The 15,279-nt window shown below is 42.7% G+C and overlaps 1 protein-coding gene across 2 annotated transcripts; it reads right to left on the reverse strand.

Annotated features, from left to right (window-relative positions):
- Window positions 1-1,905: 1,905 nt before the first annotated feature.
- Window positions 1,906-14,209, reverse strand: LOC121623354 (KN motif and ankyrin repeat domain-containing protein 1-like). 2 transcript variants are annotated; one of them, XM_041960619.1, is made up of 11 exons: window positions 11,998-14,209; window positions 8,705-11,278; window positions 7,915-8,067; window positions 7,312-7,420; window positions 7,053-7,232; window positions 6,811-6,898; window positions 5,665-5,884; window positions 4,619-4,761; window positions 3,326-3,526; window positions 3,047-3,145; window positions 1,906-2,957 (listed from the first exon to the last, which is right to left on the reverse strand). In XM_041960619.1, exons 1-11 carry the CDS (start codon window positions 12,032-12,034, stop codon window positions 2,895-2,897), a joined length of 3,867 nt encoding a protein of 1,288 aa, XP_041816553.1. In that variant the 5' UTR covers window positions 12,035-14,209; the 3' UTR covers window positions 1,906-2,894. The 2 variants fall into 2 exon arrangements, 1 of the variants encoding a protein (XP_041816553.1); XR_006007821.1 differs by having other exon boundaries at window positions 2,918-2,957; window positions 3,322-3,526.
- Window positions 14,210-15,279: the final 1,070 nt, after the last annotated feature.

The raw sequence follows: 15,279 nt of genomic DNA on the forward strand, positions 1-15,279 counted from the left end.
ATGCATTATAAAGTGTAATGGGATGTGATAGGGTGATGCATTGTGTCTTGTATTTAGCATTAAAGAGGCACACACTGTGGAGTAGAGGACGTCGACAACTGTTCAACCCCGAACACACACACACACACACACACACAAAGATGGGCTGCACTGCTTGCAGGCTTGAAATCATCAATCATTAGCAAGCTAATTAATCATTAGCCAGCAGACGTCAAGAACATGCTACATGCTGGACTGCAAACGGAAGCAGCGTGCACACTGAAACAGCACTATCTGCTGATCGAATTTCTTGCCTCGGTGAAGTGGGGGGGGGGGCTCATCTGCGTTACAGTGTGACTGCTGATTTCCCCCGCATGCCACTTTCATGTGACATTTATTATTGTTGTAAAGAGCGAAATACAGAATGGAGCCGTGATCGCTTGGATCTTGAAGATGCCTCAAATGAAAATCTATTGTAGCACCAAACAAACAGCGGTGGAGTTTCTGCTCTAACAGGAAGCCAGTGAGCACTGACTGTGTTCGCTAACGCTGTGGTGAAATAAAGATATCATTCCAGTATTATGATCCCAAGAACCACTTGCTGAAAACCGCTGACTGTTGCCATGGCAACTGCAAATTGTGATGGTGGACCTTGTATATCATTGTATTTTATTGCTGTTGCTGGGAAATGACTCAGAGTGCTCGCCGTCACACAAGCTCTCAGTAATGGGACACAGTGACAAGCTGTAAGGAATGACAACATCATTTTATACATCTACCCTGTCTTTTACAACCTTTGCAAAGAGACAAAATGTAAATCATCTGGTAGACATGGAGAACAAAAGCACAGGGACAGACAAACGACCCGCTGTGTCCCTGCAGATGTTTCACTAATGTCAAAAATATCTTCATTATTGATTTTTTTTTTTTTTTTTTTGCAAAAAACAGAAAATTAACAGTCTGCACTTCAGAAATTGGGCTGCATCTTATTTTATGACTTATAACTTATGACTGATCACATATTCATTATCTCTCAGTGTTTTTATGTAAAATTTAGTGATAGTTTCAGTTTGCAAGGCTGATGCAGAATTCAATTATTATCCCACATTAAATGCCAACACCACCCCCCAGCCTCCTCTTCCTCTCGCTCGGTCCGCCGTTGAAAACAGCCTGAACAGTACCAGGGTGCAGGTTATTTTTGAATGTTTGATAAATTAATTATAGCTCATACAAGGCTGAGATACAATTTTAATTTGCAGTGGTGCAAGCGTGGATGTGACCCTGCAAACTCCCATCAGGCATCCGGGCTGTGATTTGCACCGTCAGGTCAAAAAGCCAAGCTAACTATGAGCCAGCCGCTTATATTTGTTTCCTGAAAAGACGTTTTAAATTCAAAGCATCTTGCTGGCCTGTCCTTGTGAAATAATCAGTGAGAGCTAACTGAAAAAACATAATGGTAAAAGATGTGTGGGCAGCATGGACACAGAGGACAATACCAGGTAGGTGGAAGGAACAGAGCAGCGAGGGAGGTGAGGGGTCTCTGTTAGAGAGTAGAGAGCTGGGCGTGAACAGAAGAATCAAACTGGTGTCAGGCAGACTGATAATGGGAGAAGGAAATGCTGATGACCCAATGAGGCCACAGCAGACAGACGTTCCGACCGGCTGAACAAAAAGCTTTTATCTGCGTCTCTGTGGACCCTTTTTATGGAAGGGTTTTTGCTTAATTTGATCAGGAAACAAATGTGAGGTAGTGAGCTTGTGTTTTCACAAGTTTAATGTATTTCCCTTCATGTAATGGATCTAACAAATGTGACTCATATAAAATGTGCACTAATTTAAAGTTTACTGATTCAAATCCAACTGAAAGGACTGTTTAACGGTTAATATCTATGACGACAGGACGGCAGTGCAGTTTAACGATGAGAAGCCACTTTATTCACAGAAGACAAAACACCACTTAAAGGAGTAGTTTGACACTTTGCAAACTAAAATGAGCTTTTTTGCTTTCTTGCTTCGAGGTTGATTGAATCTGTTCTTTAAACATTACGCTACATCCAGCAGCCGGTTAGCTTAGCTTAGCATAAAGACTGAAAACAGTGGGAAACGGTTAGCCAGGCTCTCACCAGAGGTAAAAACGAAACCTGCTGGCCACCACCTCTAAAGCTAATTAACTCATTATGTCTAATTTGTTTGATGAACCATTACGAGGTTTAACTCTCAGCAAGAAAGCAAAGACGTGTATTTCCCAGAAGTGTTGAAATATTCCTTTACAGCACATCATCCACAACATCATCTCCCGTGAATCTTAGACACAGAGGTGCTGCAGCTGCAGGGAATTGCATGAAGCTTTGACGACAACATAAACCATCATGATTCTTCTAGTAAGGCAGAACAGATGCTGAATCAACTTGTAAATACAAATAAATCTTTTTTTCACATTACAATAAAAATATGGATGTACAAAGTTCACCTAGTTTTAAGAGTTTAAGAATTTTTAGCTATTTGGGATCTATTTTTTATTAATTTACATATTTGCCTTTTGATGCGATATTGGCCTTTTTTGTATCTTGTCCTTCTTTTGCAATTATAAAATATTGCTGCTATAAATATAATGTACAAACAAAGAGAATTAAAGATAGTAGATCACGAAACTTTGCAATGATAGTACAGTCCATAATAGATGACTGCAGGATACATACGATAGTAATATACTCTTCCATGCATATATTACCTGCTATATAACACACACTGTGCAATGATATGCACATGTGACACTGGAATGCATCATCGTCACTGGAAAGTAAAGAGCGTTCTCTCAACCGGTGAGAACAATCCCTTTGTTATGGGGGCTCTGATACTGCATGACCTCACAGATAATATTCGTGAAGCATCCCTTCAGGCTTTGGGGCATCACCTCACTCCAGGATATTTCTGCCACCAGAGGAGGAGAGAGACTTGCCAACGTGACGAGCAGCCGCCTGCTAAGACACATAAACACACACAATAAAAAAGTTGGCCGCATATGTGCTTATTTTAAGAGTTAGTGTGAAACGTGTGGCTCACACACCCCCGTCTGTCCTTTGGAGAAGTTGGCATGTGCATAAAGGAGCACTGCAATGTCGTTATGTCCCGCCTCCAGCGCGATGGACAGGGCAGTGCTTTCATCCTGCAAACACACACACACACACTCATACACATTATGAGGGGTTTTGCGACAACTTCTACCCCTTTGTGTGTCTGACAGACTTGATGGAAATCGTGCTGTTGAAACACCATGTGTGAGACAAAGTTGCTTCAGCGTCTCAGCTTGAAGCCACCAGGCTCACAGAAGCAGTGACTCACATACACTGTCAGTCAGGGTGGCATCGCACTCCGGCTGTGCCAGCAGGAGTCTCACGATGTCGGCGTGGCCGTGCTCGCTCGCGCACATCAGCGCCGTGGAGCCCTCGTCGTCCTGTAGATTGACCTCCACCCCCTGCGCCAGGAGCGCCTGCACCATGTCCATCCGGCCGTGGCTCACAGCCAGCATAAGGGCTGTCTGACCGGCCTGGGCCGGCGAGGGGTCCAACACAGGAAACAGGGTTAATGATGAGGAGTCCAAGCATCTCTGACATTTCAAATACAGAATTATCGCTCGTCAGTGGACTCGGGCAGATCACGCTGTCCTCATTCTTCACACCTTGAAGATGCACATACGGTACATCCACTCTCTGATGTTTGAAGTGTACAGCTCTGTAATTTGCGCATAATTCTCCTGGAAAGAACTCAGAAACTTGGTACTAATTATAGGTAAAATATTGATCAATTTTAGTTAGATTTATGCAGGCTATTCCAATTAATTGTCTGTACAGGTCAGCCCAATATACAAAAAATAATGTATTTTTTAACAGGCAAGCACACAAATCACATACATGAAGACTAGTTATATTAGTTAGCCTCTTCTTTTGCTGCTCTTACTCCTCTTTCTGATCTCCTCCTTGAGGATTGTGTTAGTTTGTCCCTGCCTTTTGGCTTGCAGGCTTGTCTGATTTATCTCCTTACCTTCCTTCCCTGTCAGAGTTGAAAAGGGTTTTTCTGTCCATTTTTTTTAAACTCCTGTCTGCTGCAAAGTTTCCAGTAATAAACGGAAAATGAGTGAATATAAACTTGAAACAGAGAAGGTCGTTCTAAGGAAATTTCTCTGTAAATCTTTTTCTTATAAGTAGTAGGAAATTACATAGTTCTTTCCAGGAAAAATTCAGGGGAAATTATTAGGAGACCTATAAAATTGAGTGTCATACCAAAAATACATGCAGTACATAAAAACACCATTTCCTGTAGTTCTATTATTTTTCTGGGATTCGAGGTTCATGAATGAGTCCAACTTCAGTCCTGTGTGTAATACCCATGATTGGAATCAAATCGCTTCTCCAGTGTAACCACGGATAATCACGGAAATGCATAGAGACGCAAAACCTTGTCGGGCATCCACCCATCAGATTTCAACTGAAGAGCCAAGCTAACAAAGCGCCCCCCAAAAAAGGATCAACAGCAAGCAGTTTTTAATTTATAACATTTTTTATGCCCATAACTACATACGCACATAATGTAGAGAAACAGAAACATCACGTCCACTACCATCACCTGAGACCAGACTGACCTGGCTAGCCTTTGCATTGACGTCTCCTTTTGCGAAGAGCTGCTCCACAACCCTCATGTCCTCTGGACTTTCCACAGCGGCGAGTGCGGCCAGCATGATGGGCGTGTAGCCGGCCTTGTTCTGCTGATTCACGTTACACACCTCTGTGGCGACGGTGGTCAGGTAGAAATAACAAAACACAGAGAAGCAGAAAGATGTATTGAGGAAAGAGGTTTATATCTTCATTTATTTATCAGTGAAACATGCAAACGTGCTGACTGCAACAGATTTCATATTGTTAAGAAGTACCTGTACAAAAATGGCAAAGGTTATCCATTCATACATTTTTTTCTATGTATGAGGATTTTGCAGATGAGGTTAATCTTGCCTTTTAGTTCCAGGTGATATTTCACTTAATTTCGAGCCACGTTATGAAAGGTTTTAGTCATGCTTTTTCCATCAGGAACACTGGAAGCATAATGTAAATAAATGTCAATGACACAGAGGACTGTTAACGTTTTGGCTGATAATATGACCAGACAGAGATGGGTCCGATCTCTTTTGGAAGGCTCGAGGCTTTTAGATAAGAAACAAGAGAGAGTATTTTATCTTCTCCGCTTATTCAGTGTTTGTCTGTTCAATTTATATTCAGTAAAGCCTCTGAATGGCCTGACACTGAATCAGTTTCTGATCCCTTGTAGACCTGTCCGCAGCTGGAGAAAACGTTGGAACGGTTCATTATGGTTTTTAAAGTGGATTTTTTAAAGTACATCTTCATTTCTAAGTTGAATTACTGTGTTTAGACAAATTATACCTCCTGCCCTACAGACACAGGCAATAGCAGTACTAAACAAATGAGGATCAATAAAAGTTTGATTATCTCACAAACTAGAAGAAGTACATGCACTTTTTAAGTGTGCTGTACTTATTATTCCGTAAGAGCAGCTCTTTCAGCTGGTTGTAAATCAGTCAACCAAGTGCTTCCTGACAGCGAGGACGGACAGAAGAGATGAAAACGTCAGAACGTTGTCAGATAAATGATGACCTCTAGTTGAGCATCACTGTACCTGCATCAAGCAGCTTCTTCACAACGCCAAAGTTGGAGTGCGACACGCTGTAGTGCAGAGCCGTGTTTCCGTTGCCGTCGGCCATATTAGCTATATGTTGCAAGACTGAGGGTGAAATCGCCCTAAACGTGGACAGGTAGTCGTCCAGTGTGTCAAGAGCAGCTGACTTGTGGCTGGACACAGAGAACCATTCTTGCTGGAGCGTTTGTAGACAGTCATGCTGCAAGAGTGTGAGTATATATAGAAAAAAAACATCAATGTTTTTAAAATCATCTTCACACAGTAAGCGCCCTGCAAGCTGCCCGAACTGAGTGTGCAGAGCAATGTCAACTGCTACTTCAGAATACACAGGAGTATCTATAATTACAGGCAGTGTTGTGCAAGTTCACACTTCACAAGAACTAGCTAGCTCACATAGATTAAGATGAACTAGTTCATGTTCATTTCTTTACATTTTTTAAAATGTGCTGCAGATCTCCTTTGATGTAGTCTAGTACTGTAGGTTTACTGTTTCAGAGCCAGCAGACACAATTTCCATAAAAATGCGATTTCTTCATTTGGAATCTGCTCTCATTCAGTCATAAAATTCCTTTGACTATTCACTGGCATACCAATTTTTTTTTTTTTTTGCAGGATGGCGAAGTCATGACCCACCCTGATTGGCTAATACTCGTTGATTCGGTTGGTCAGTTTTAGGCATGAGGAGCGAGACTGGTTAAGGTAAGAACTACAGGGTAAACCAATCAGAGGGCAGGGCAGGTGAAGCCTTCGCCATCCTGCATGCTGGGTGCCATTAGATGCACAACACTGATTACAAGGATGTGAATGAAGGAACACATCAACAACAACAACAAGAAAGCCGTGAGAGTAAGGAGTCTCTTTCACTCACAAATATCCTTGTTTTCAAGTTCAGGAAAAAAACAATGACAGAAAATTACAGAGCCGACACATTCCTGAGCTTTTTGTATCCAGTGCCAAAGTCGTTTCGTTTAAATGACACACTCGAACGCAGCCTGGCCCAGCGTCTCTCCACACCCATCCAGTGGCATACCATTAAATGTGCACAAACACACACACACACACACACACAGCCACACACACTGGGATGGCTCTCACACTGAATATACAGCAGTAAACAGAACATACCAAGTCCCTGCTGGATAAAGCCGTGTCATCGCTCAGCTGCATCTTTAAGGCTTGACAGGCAGAAAACATCTTTTCACTTAACTTACACCTGAAAGAAATGAAACGCTGCAGGTTACGAGTTCACACCTCGAAAGAAAGACGCACATAGTAAAATATCAAAATTGATAGTTGAGGCCTTTTAAAGCAGCTATCTTCAACTGAGATTTTATGGCTTTAAAACCATCTGAACTCCTGCACATTACCTCTGTTGTGTATGTGATTTTGCAGACCCTTTCGACGCCTTGTTGGAGCCACCTTTGAACCTTCTTGCTTGTGTTCCATCTTGAGCAGTTTCCTTTAGTTTTTTGCTTCCTCTTCTTTCTCCCTCCTCAGAGCTCACCTTCTCAGCTGCAGAGAGCTCGTACGATGACAAGGGGTCCAATCTAAGGACAAAACACAAGAGTTAATACTGAAGACGTGTGACGATAACAGATCCAAGAGGCTTAGAAATTAGGCGATTACCCCGTGGTCACCCTCATGAACTTCATGCTCTTCCTGTTGCTGCTACAGCCTTGGTCACCATTCTGTTTCTTCATTACAGATCGCAGCACACTGGCATGAGTTGACCTGTCTAAAACACCACAATGCAACACACTCACTTCATTTAGCATTTGTGTCATCTGCAGTGGAACAAAAAGACACAAACCCACTATCTGTGTAGGACTTAGTGAGGAAAGATTCACGAGGCCTTATATATTCTTACAAATCCGAAGGCCTCATTTGAGAAGAGAAAGTTCCTTTGACACAAGCTTCTCCTACGAAGCCATTCAATTTTAGACCCTCAGCCACAAACTGGTATGTGGTACGAGACGCCTCCAAAACCAGATATCATTCCAAACATTGCAAGTGTATCCCTCAGAAAGAAAAACTTGCCAGGCCAAAGGCAGCCACTTCCTCTAAACACAAGTTTAAACTGGGCCTCGGGAGTGGTCTGGAAACAAAATATTTTTAAACTTCACTACTTTTGCACAGACAGTACTCTTACCCAGCTAATGTGCATTATACTTCACAGGATGATGAACTTTCTAGCACACAGACATACACACACACCACATGCATGTTTACCTTGCAGAGCTGAGGATGCCTGTTGTTCTAACATCTGTATCATTCTTTTGACCTCTGAATCACTGCCACCCTGTTGGCAGATTCCTTGGTTTGCTTTGTCACACTTAGAAGAATCAACTGAAAGTTGAGATGGGGGCTGAAACTCTCTGCTGACTGTGACAAAGAAAGAGGATATTGGTGATATTTTGCAATAGTTCCAGCATGACATTACAGATATTCATAGTGCACACTACAAAGTTATAATAATAATAATCCAGCATTACAGTTTAGAGTTTCTGACAACTGGAGGCACAATGCAGAAATGCTTATGTGTCTTATATATCCACCATGATAATACAGTGTTGTTGGAAACCTTGTTGGTATAGTCTGGAAGGGGGTTGAAACCTCTTCCTGTGTGCAAGTGTTCTGAGAATGTTAATAACAGTCTATCTGCACAACAACAGGATGTACTGTATGTGTGGAGGAGTTTAAGTAATAGGTGCAGGTGGCGGGTATTTGAGTTGCTGTGATGTGCGAAGGATGAGAGAAGAATAATATGTCTCGAGCCAAGAAAATGTTTTGACCAAGTAAAGAAAAGTCGAATAACACCTTGAGCAAAGTCCTGTGCGTCCTGTTGTTGGCTACAGTGAATGTGTGTTATCTAAAACTACTATAAGACCCTATGATGGCTGCAAGCAACGAAGAGCTACTAAGAATCTGAATATTGTGTCATCTGGTATTTGAGCACCATCACTCATCTGCACTCGACAAGAAAAGATTTTTCTGTTTCCATGACACCCTGCGGTGTTACCTGGTGGCTGAGAATCTACAGGATGGACTCCTTGTGCTGCAGCTTGGTAATTGCAGGGCAGCTTGCAGCTGGCACTCCCTCGCACACCATGCTGCTGGACAAACGTATCTCTCTGGTGAGTGCAGTCCTCTGTGAGCAGGTCCCCATGCTCCTTGAGGAGCCTGTGCATCTTCTCTATGTAATGGTTCAGCTCGGGGTCCCACTGGGACTGTGAAGACTGCTGGGACATGTGGCCCGGCTTACTGGATGAAACTGACAAATCCCGTATCCTCCCCTCTCCTACACCGATGCTTCTCGTCTTGATGGGGTCAGGTATATGGGATGGTCCAGAGGCCATATTTCGGGTTTTCATTCCAACCAGGAAATTGTCATTAATGTTTGTGAATCCAACACCAGTGTCTCTGGTTACCTTGGTGACTGTCCCTGGTGTTTGTTTTAAGGGACTTCCAAGGGGATTTGCAGTTCCTACACCAATTGTGCAGGTCTCTGGGGAACATTTCATATCTTTGACACTGTTGCCTACTGACACTGTCCGAGTAACAGTCTGAATGGTGTTGGTGTGCTTGTCTTTGGTACTTAGGACAGTATTAGTGCTGGAGTCCGCGTTGAAGGTATTTCTGGTGTTGGTAAAGCGGGACACTGAACTGGATACAGTGTTGGTACGCTGAGAAGCTGTCTTGGGTGATGCCATGATTCCCAGATCCACTCCTCTGACTTGATCGGTGGCAATACCTTGAGAAACCACTTCCTTTGCATCATAGATGATCACATCAACAGAACAGTCCCCACAAGCCACAGAATTGTACTTTATCTTTCCTTTCTTAGAGCCCAGATTCTCTACTGGCACCTCTGTGTTAGTTTCTGCATCACATAACTTTACCTCCATTCCAACTCCTTGTGTGTTGGTAAAAATGTGGATCCCCACACCCTTTTCCATGGTCTCCACTCGCTCCCTGACCTCCCAGTGGCTCATGGGTACATCTGGTCCTGTGCAAACATCCTTCAGCTCAGGACTACAACAAGATACTCCCACAGTCTTCATCTCTGTCGCCTCCCCTGTGCTGGCATCTTGGAGCTCTGTGTGATTACCCACACCCTGGCTTGTGGTGTGAGGTCTCGCCTCGACGCCTGTGCTCACAGTGGATGGCTTAGCTAAGGAGGTTTTATCAGCTCGGTTCCTAGCTCCTGCAGCCTGAAGCTCCAGTTTCAGACGGCTCATCTCTGTCTGGAGAGCTGATTCTTTCAACTCTGCTTCTAAGTGACAAATTCTCTCCTTCAAGGCACCAATTATTTGCTGTTGGGCATCAAGCTCTGCTTCCCGTTCTGTGTAAAGTCCAAGATTAACTTCAGAGACTTCTGTTGCAATGGACCTCATCTCTACTTGATCTGTATTTACATATTTGCTTTCTTTCAGGGGTTTAGACAAGGTGATAGCTATATCTTTATCAGTTCCAACTGCAACTGACTTGATAGCCTTGCCATGCAGAGGGCTATGGCCTTTTCCATGCCATGCTTGCAGATGTCCACCCTTGATGGCTCTTTCCGATGCCTGCATCTCTTCAGTCAGTTTCCTGAACTCCCTAAGGTCGGTGCAGCCACTTCTCACTATGTCCTCAAGTCCTTCCTCGGTATTCACCCTGTTCCCAATGTCAGACCTTTCAATGCTACATGCTCTCTTCCAGATCACATCATTTGTGTCCTCATTGTCACTCTGGTTCTTGAGCTGAGACACCAGTTGCCTCTTTTCCTCCTGAAGGACTGAGATTTTTACCTGGAGGATAGGGATGATTTTCACCTGCTCCTCAAGCTCCTTCAGCCTCTGCAGAGCTACTACCATCTGGTCACGGACATGTTGCAGGTGCATGGGGCCAAGACTTGTAACCAGGGTGGTTCTACCAGAGGTCTGTGGACTTAGCCTAAGGCATCCTGTGCTGCCTCTACTGCCCAGGGACGAGCTAAGGTGGACATGCATATCGCCTCCTGTGCCAGTAGGCTTGTTCCCGTTGTTGTTCTGATTATATGCACTAAGGCCAGTGAAGGGGGACAGTGACCCAGGGGAGCTCACCCCTCCAAAGCTGGCCAGTCGTCGACGGGGTTGGGGCTGTGGTGGAGGCTGGTTCGTCACCTCCTGATCCAAGTGTTTGTGGGTCTCCCCAATGGTCTTTTCCACCACGGGGATTTGTCTTTGTAAAGTAAGAGTTCTTGCAGCAGGCTGTGGCTTCGACTCATTAAGCATGTGAGACATTGCTGGTCCCTCATTCCTGGAGGGTTTGCTTTCCAATGATGAACCGTGTGGTGGAGGAAGCGGAGGTCGACCTCTGGTTGTAGAAGACATGCCAAGCAGTCTTGTGTCATCACTGCTAGATGATGACAAGGATTCTGCAGAATGGCTGGATGAAATGCCACTCTGTGTTTTTTCCCCATTATTTATGGCCACTCTGGGCCTCCTCTTAAGGCTTAGCCGCTTAATGGTGGTGCCGTGTTGAAAACGGTCCAGACACTTGCGGTAGTCCTCGTCTGGCTGATAACTGTTAATCCCCAAATAGTTATGAATGCAGTCTTCAGTGCTTTGACCTGTTAGACCAAATAGCCATAGTTCATTACTCTTGCAGCATAGAAAAGAGTCCAATCATTGGGCTGGAAAGTGGGAAATCACAAACACACACAATGTGGGAATGGCTCCAAATACCTCTGATTGCACATGATAAAAAAAATATTACCCATGCATGTTTTGTTCACTGCTACATTCAAGTTTAAAACTAACTATAAAACTAGACATTGAATTCACAACAATAAACTGTGCCACTGAATACTGAACTGCTGTCTAGCTTCTGCCCTCACAGTTTCTTTTTTTCTTTCCTTACCTCAATATCATCGGCGACAGTTCCTATTCGAGTCTACAGCCTTCCTTCTATTACCTCGAAATGTTTTTGACTATAAACTCTCTGAGACTCAGAGTCTCACAAGAAGAGGAGGGACGGAGGAGAATTTACCAATCGTGTAGACACTATGTTTTCAGTAGACACTTCTCTCCAAATGGCATGTCTCTCTTCACAGACCGAAGCTACTCTATAATTACTCTGCAACTTTCCCTCTAAATGCCTGACCATACACTTGGCAGGTTTTCTCAACCACAGACATCTTCCAAGTATTTCAGCCAATGAGCTTGCAAAAAAAGAGAAATCTTATTCATTTATAAAATACTTGACACAGCAAAAAATGTAATTCATGAAACAGGTACAACAGCATTTAAATTGCACACGTTGAACGTTACTTTGGAAAGTAATAGTTACCTGGCAGATTTCTTAAGATGTAACTGCCTTGAGCCATGAATGCGATTCACAAAGTATCAATAATAGAGCGGCCCCTTTAAATCCAGTTTGAACTTTGAATAAGTCTGTGAAAAAAAACAAAAAAGAAAAACGTAGTAAGTGAACCATTCTTCACATCTTGATAATGATGTGTTGTCCCACTGCATCACTCATTCAGCTTCTCTCTCTCTCCCAATCCAGCTCCAACAGTCAATAACAGCTAACCTTACAGTGCTTACATAAAGGAAATGCAACACCAGGCTGTGACATATTATAGTTAATTCTGCAAAAGTACAGTGAGCAAAAAGGCTAAGCCTCAGCACACAACAGTGACTCACCGCATTGCAACGCCATATCACTTTCTCATCGGTAAGCACCTTCTGTTCGCAGCATGTGCAGGTTTTAAGGAGAGGAGTTTTTTTGCTTAGAATGCGCATAGTTTTGTCAGTAGCTGCATTCTCTCTGGTTGGAATAAATATATTCTTTGTGGGCATGTTTATGGGGATAGCATTAGGTGATGAGTTTCTTGGCAGGACAGAAACACTGCTAATATATAATATAACAACACCACTGTAAGACCACTGCCATATCCTTGAGAAGTACAACCTCTTGCGTTTTAAAATCTTAAAAGTTTTTAAGTATGCCTGCATTATTTACAATCACTCAATAGACTTGCACCTCCTCCGTTAAAAGAATATATAAAACTTAAAGTTAGCAGTGGCAGAACCACCAGAGCCAATTCCAGGGGAGATTGTGAAGTACCTTACAGACACACGACTTTTGGACAATCTGTTATGTCGGTAAAGGGCAGTAACATCTGGAACAACATACCATGTACAATAAGAGAATGCCCTACCTTCAGCACCTTTAAGGCCCACCTCAAAAAAACTGGCTCAACACAAACCAACACTGTTATTATGGCTAGGCAGACCTCTCACAGATTGCGATACATATACGTATGTACCATGCTCTGTGACTGTCCGCCATACTTTCCACTGTCTTTGTTGTTGTTACTGTTGTTGTGCAGTGCATGCCTACATATACGTATGTAGGCATGCACTCCACTTAACTGTACTGTGATGTATTATCTTTGTGTACTTAATTTGTGAATGGGACTTTTCATCTGCTGCTAAGTATCCGATGTCTTGGTCCACTCTAAGTGGCAGGTGTGGGCCCCCACATGTGGATCTATTTAACTATCCATGCACTTGCACTTTAACAACTGGCACTTTACACCTGGCACTTGATGGAATTCACACTGCACTTTATGTCTATGTATGAATGGGTATTTTAATGTGAACTCCTTGTGTACTGTTATTATTATATTCCTTCTTTTCTTTTCTCGTCTACCTCCTATGTGTCTGCCTGTCTATTACCTGCCAAGGGACTACGGATGTAAATTAGCAGGCTTGCTAACTCCGACTCACATACTGATGTTCATTAATGTGTACTGTCCCTCTCAAATAAATAAATAAATAAATAAGTTTACTAAACACAAAGAATTATACATAAGTTTGGTGTAAATCCCATGGAGGAAGTACTACAACAATAAAAAATCAGCTTTTATAATCAGTCGGCCTGTTGTTGGAGGACCACGTTTCACCCAAGTGATGCTACATGGTTGGTACAGAGCTATTGCTCATAAAGCACATATAAAAGCGGTGATTTTGTCTAAATAACTACACGCTTCACACTCTATATAGTGTCCATGTAAACACCTACAGTAAGCTGGCATCTCTGATCAGTATGATTAGAATAAATATTGTCCATGCAACCACAGCTAGTGTCTAGTAGAGTAACGGTACAGTAAGGTATTTTTCTCCATTCACACAGTTTGCAAGTTAAGTAACTAGCTGAATAGGGTTTTATATATAAAATGAGTTAGGTAAGCAAAACTTGGATTGTCCCAACAGCAAAAGTATCAGGGCTATGCACCTATGCATGTTCCTTGCGTCTATGCACACAAGCAATATAGAGAAAATACAGTAATAGAGCAAGAAAAGACTTGCAGCATTACAAAAACATCAATCACCATCAACATCAGTATGGATAGAAAGATGTGAAAGAGTAACTTCAGTCAGTCGCCATCACTGCATTTAATTCAACATGGATCACTTATATGCAACATTTTAGCACATGTAAGCAGGTATGTGTGAGGAAATATTTGTCTATATAAATATCAAACTCATCTGTTTCCACGCTGACATCTGAAGACGCTTCATCTGAAGCCAGAGCGAGCAAGCGGACATGACATCAAGCCTCAGGCCATAAATCCAATAAGTTTAGCAAGTTCCCTTTAGAATCAGCCGCAGTGACCCAAAGTACTATTTCTGCTGCTCTCAGACGAATGCAACGGATGCAAACTCATGGTAGGGAAGCTGAGTAAAGTTATCTGTTCTCTCTTTGTGTGTGTGTGCCCACGTTACTTCAGCACATAACCAAAGCATGCTTTACTTCTTCACTCAAGCAACCTCAACTACCTGGAACTGACGTCACTATTGGTGACATTCAAGGTGACTGGGATTTTTGCAGTTCAACTCAGGGAGAGGGTTTCAGACACATGGGTTGCACACATCAGTACACAGTACACAAGAGGGCTCAACAATTAGGCTCAACCATGGGTCATTTTTTAATATTATTCATTGGGGAGTCAACATTGTACGGCCACATGTGGAAACTCCACATGTTTTCAATATGTTTTGCTTCTTTCTTTCCATCAATTTCTGAAAAAAGTTGATTTCTAAAACGTAAAAGTGTGACATTTCCGCCAGACTTCCACCTGCTTTTGTTTGCAAGGCAGGTATCCGCTCTGGTCAAACAGCTGCTGAATTAAACTGTGTGTGAATTCAATGGTAACTTGTTTCATTAAACGAGGTGCATTTCATTAATGTGTGTAATTCATCTGCTAAATTTATTAGATTTAACTTGAGGACTGCGACCTGTTCAAATAACCTTGCGCAGAATGAGGCACATAGATGCTATGAGGTTATATTTATTAAGATTTGCATGAGCCTTGTCTTTATGTCGTTACCTACAGTAGATTTATGGAAAGACATGTAAAGGTTTTAGGGTAAACTCTGAAAAGGACACTTCATCTTGTTGGACGGCCACTAATTTGCCAACCAACGGCGATCAGTTTGCCTTCCTGGCTGGGTTTTAGTCGACTGGGCCATAAACATTCTGGAAAATAATAAAAAAAAATCAGGAAGCTAAATCTCCAGCTGAACTGCTACACACTGTTACATAATGAGCGTGATCATTAAG

The sequence above is a fragment of the Chelmon rostratus genome, chromosome 19, assembly GCF_017976325.1.
Source record: "Chelmon rostratus isolate fCheRos1 chromosome 19, fCheRos1.pri, whole genome shotgun sequence".
Classification (NCBI taxonomy): domain Eukaryota; kingdom Metazoa; phylum Chordata; class Actinopteri; order Chaetodontiformes; family Chaetodontidae; genus Chelmon; species Chelmon rostratus.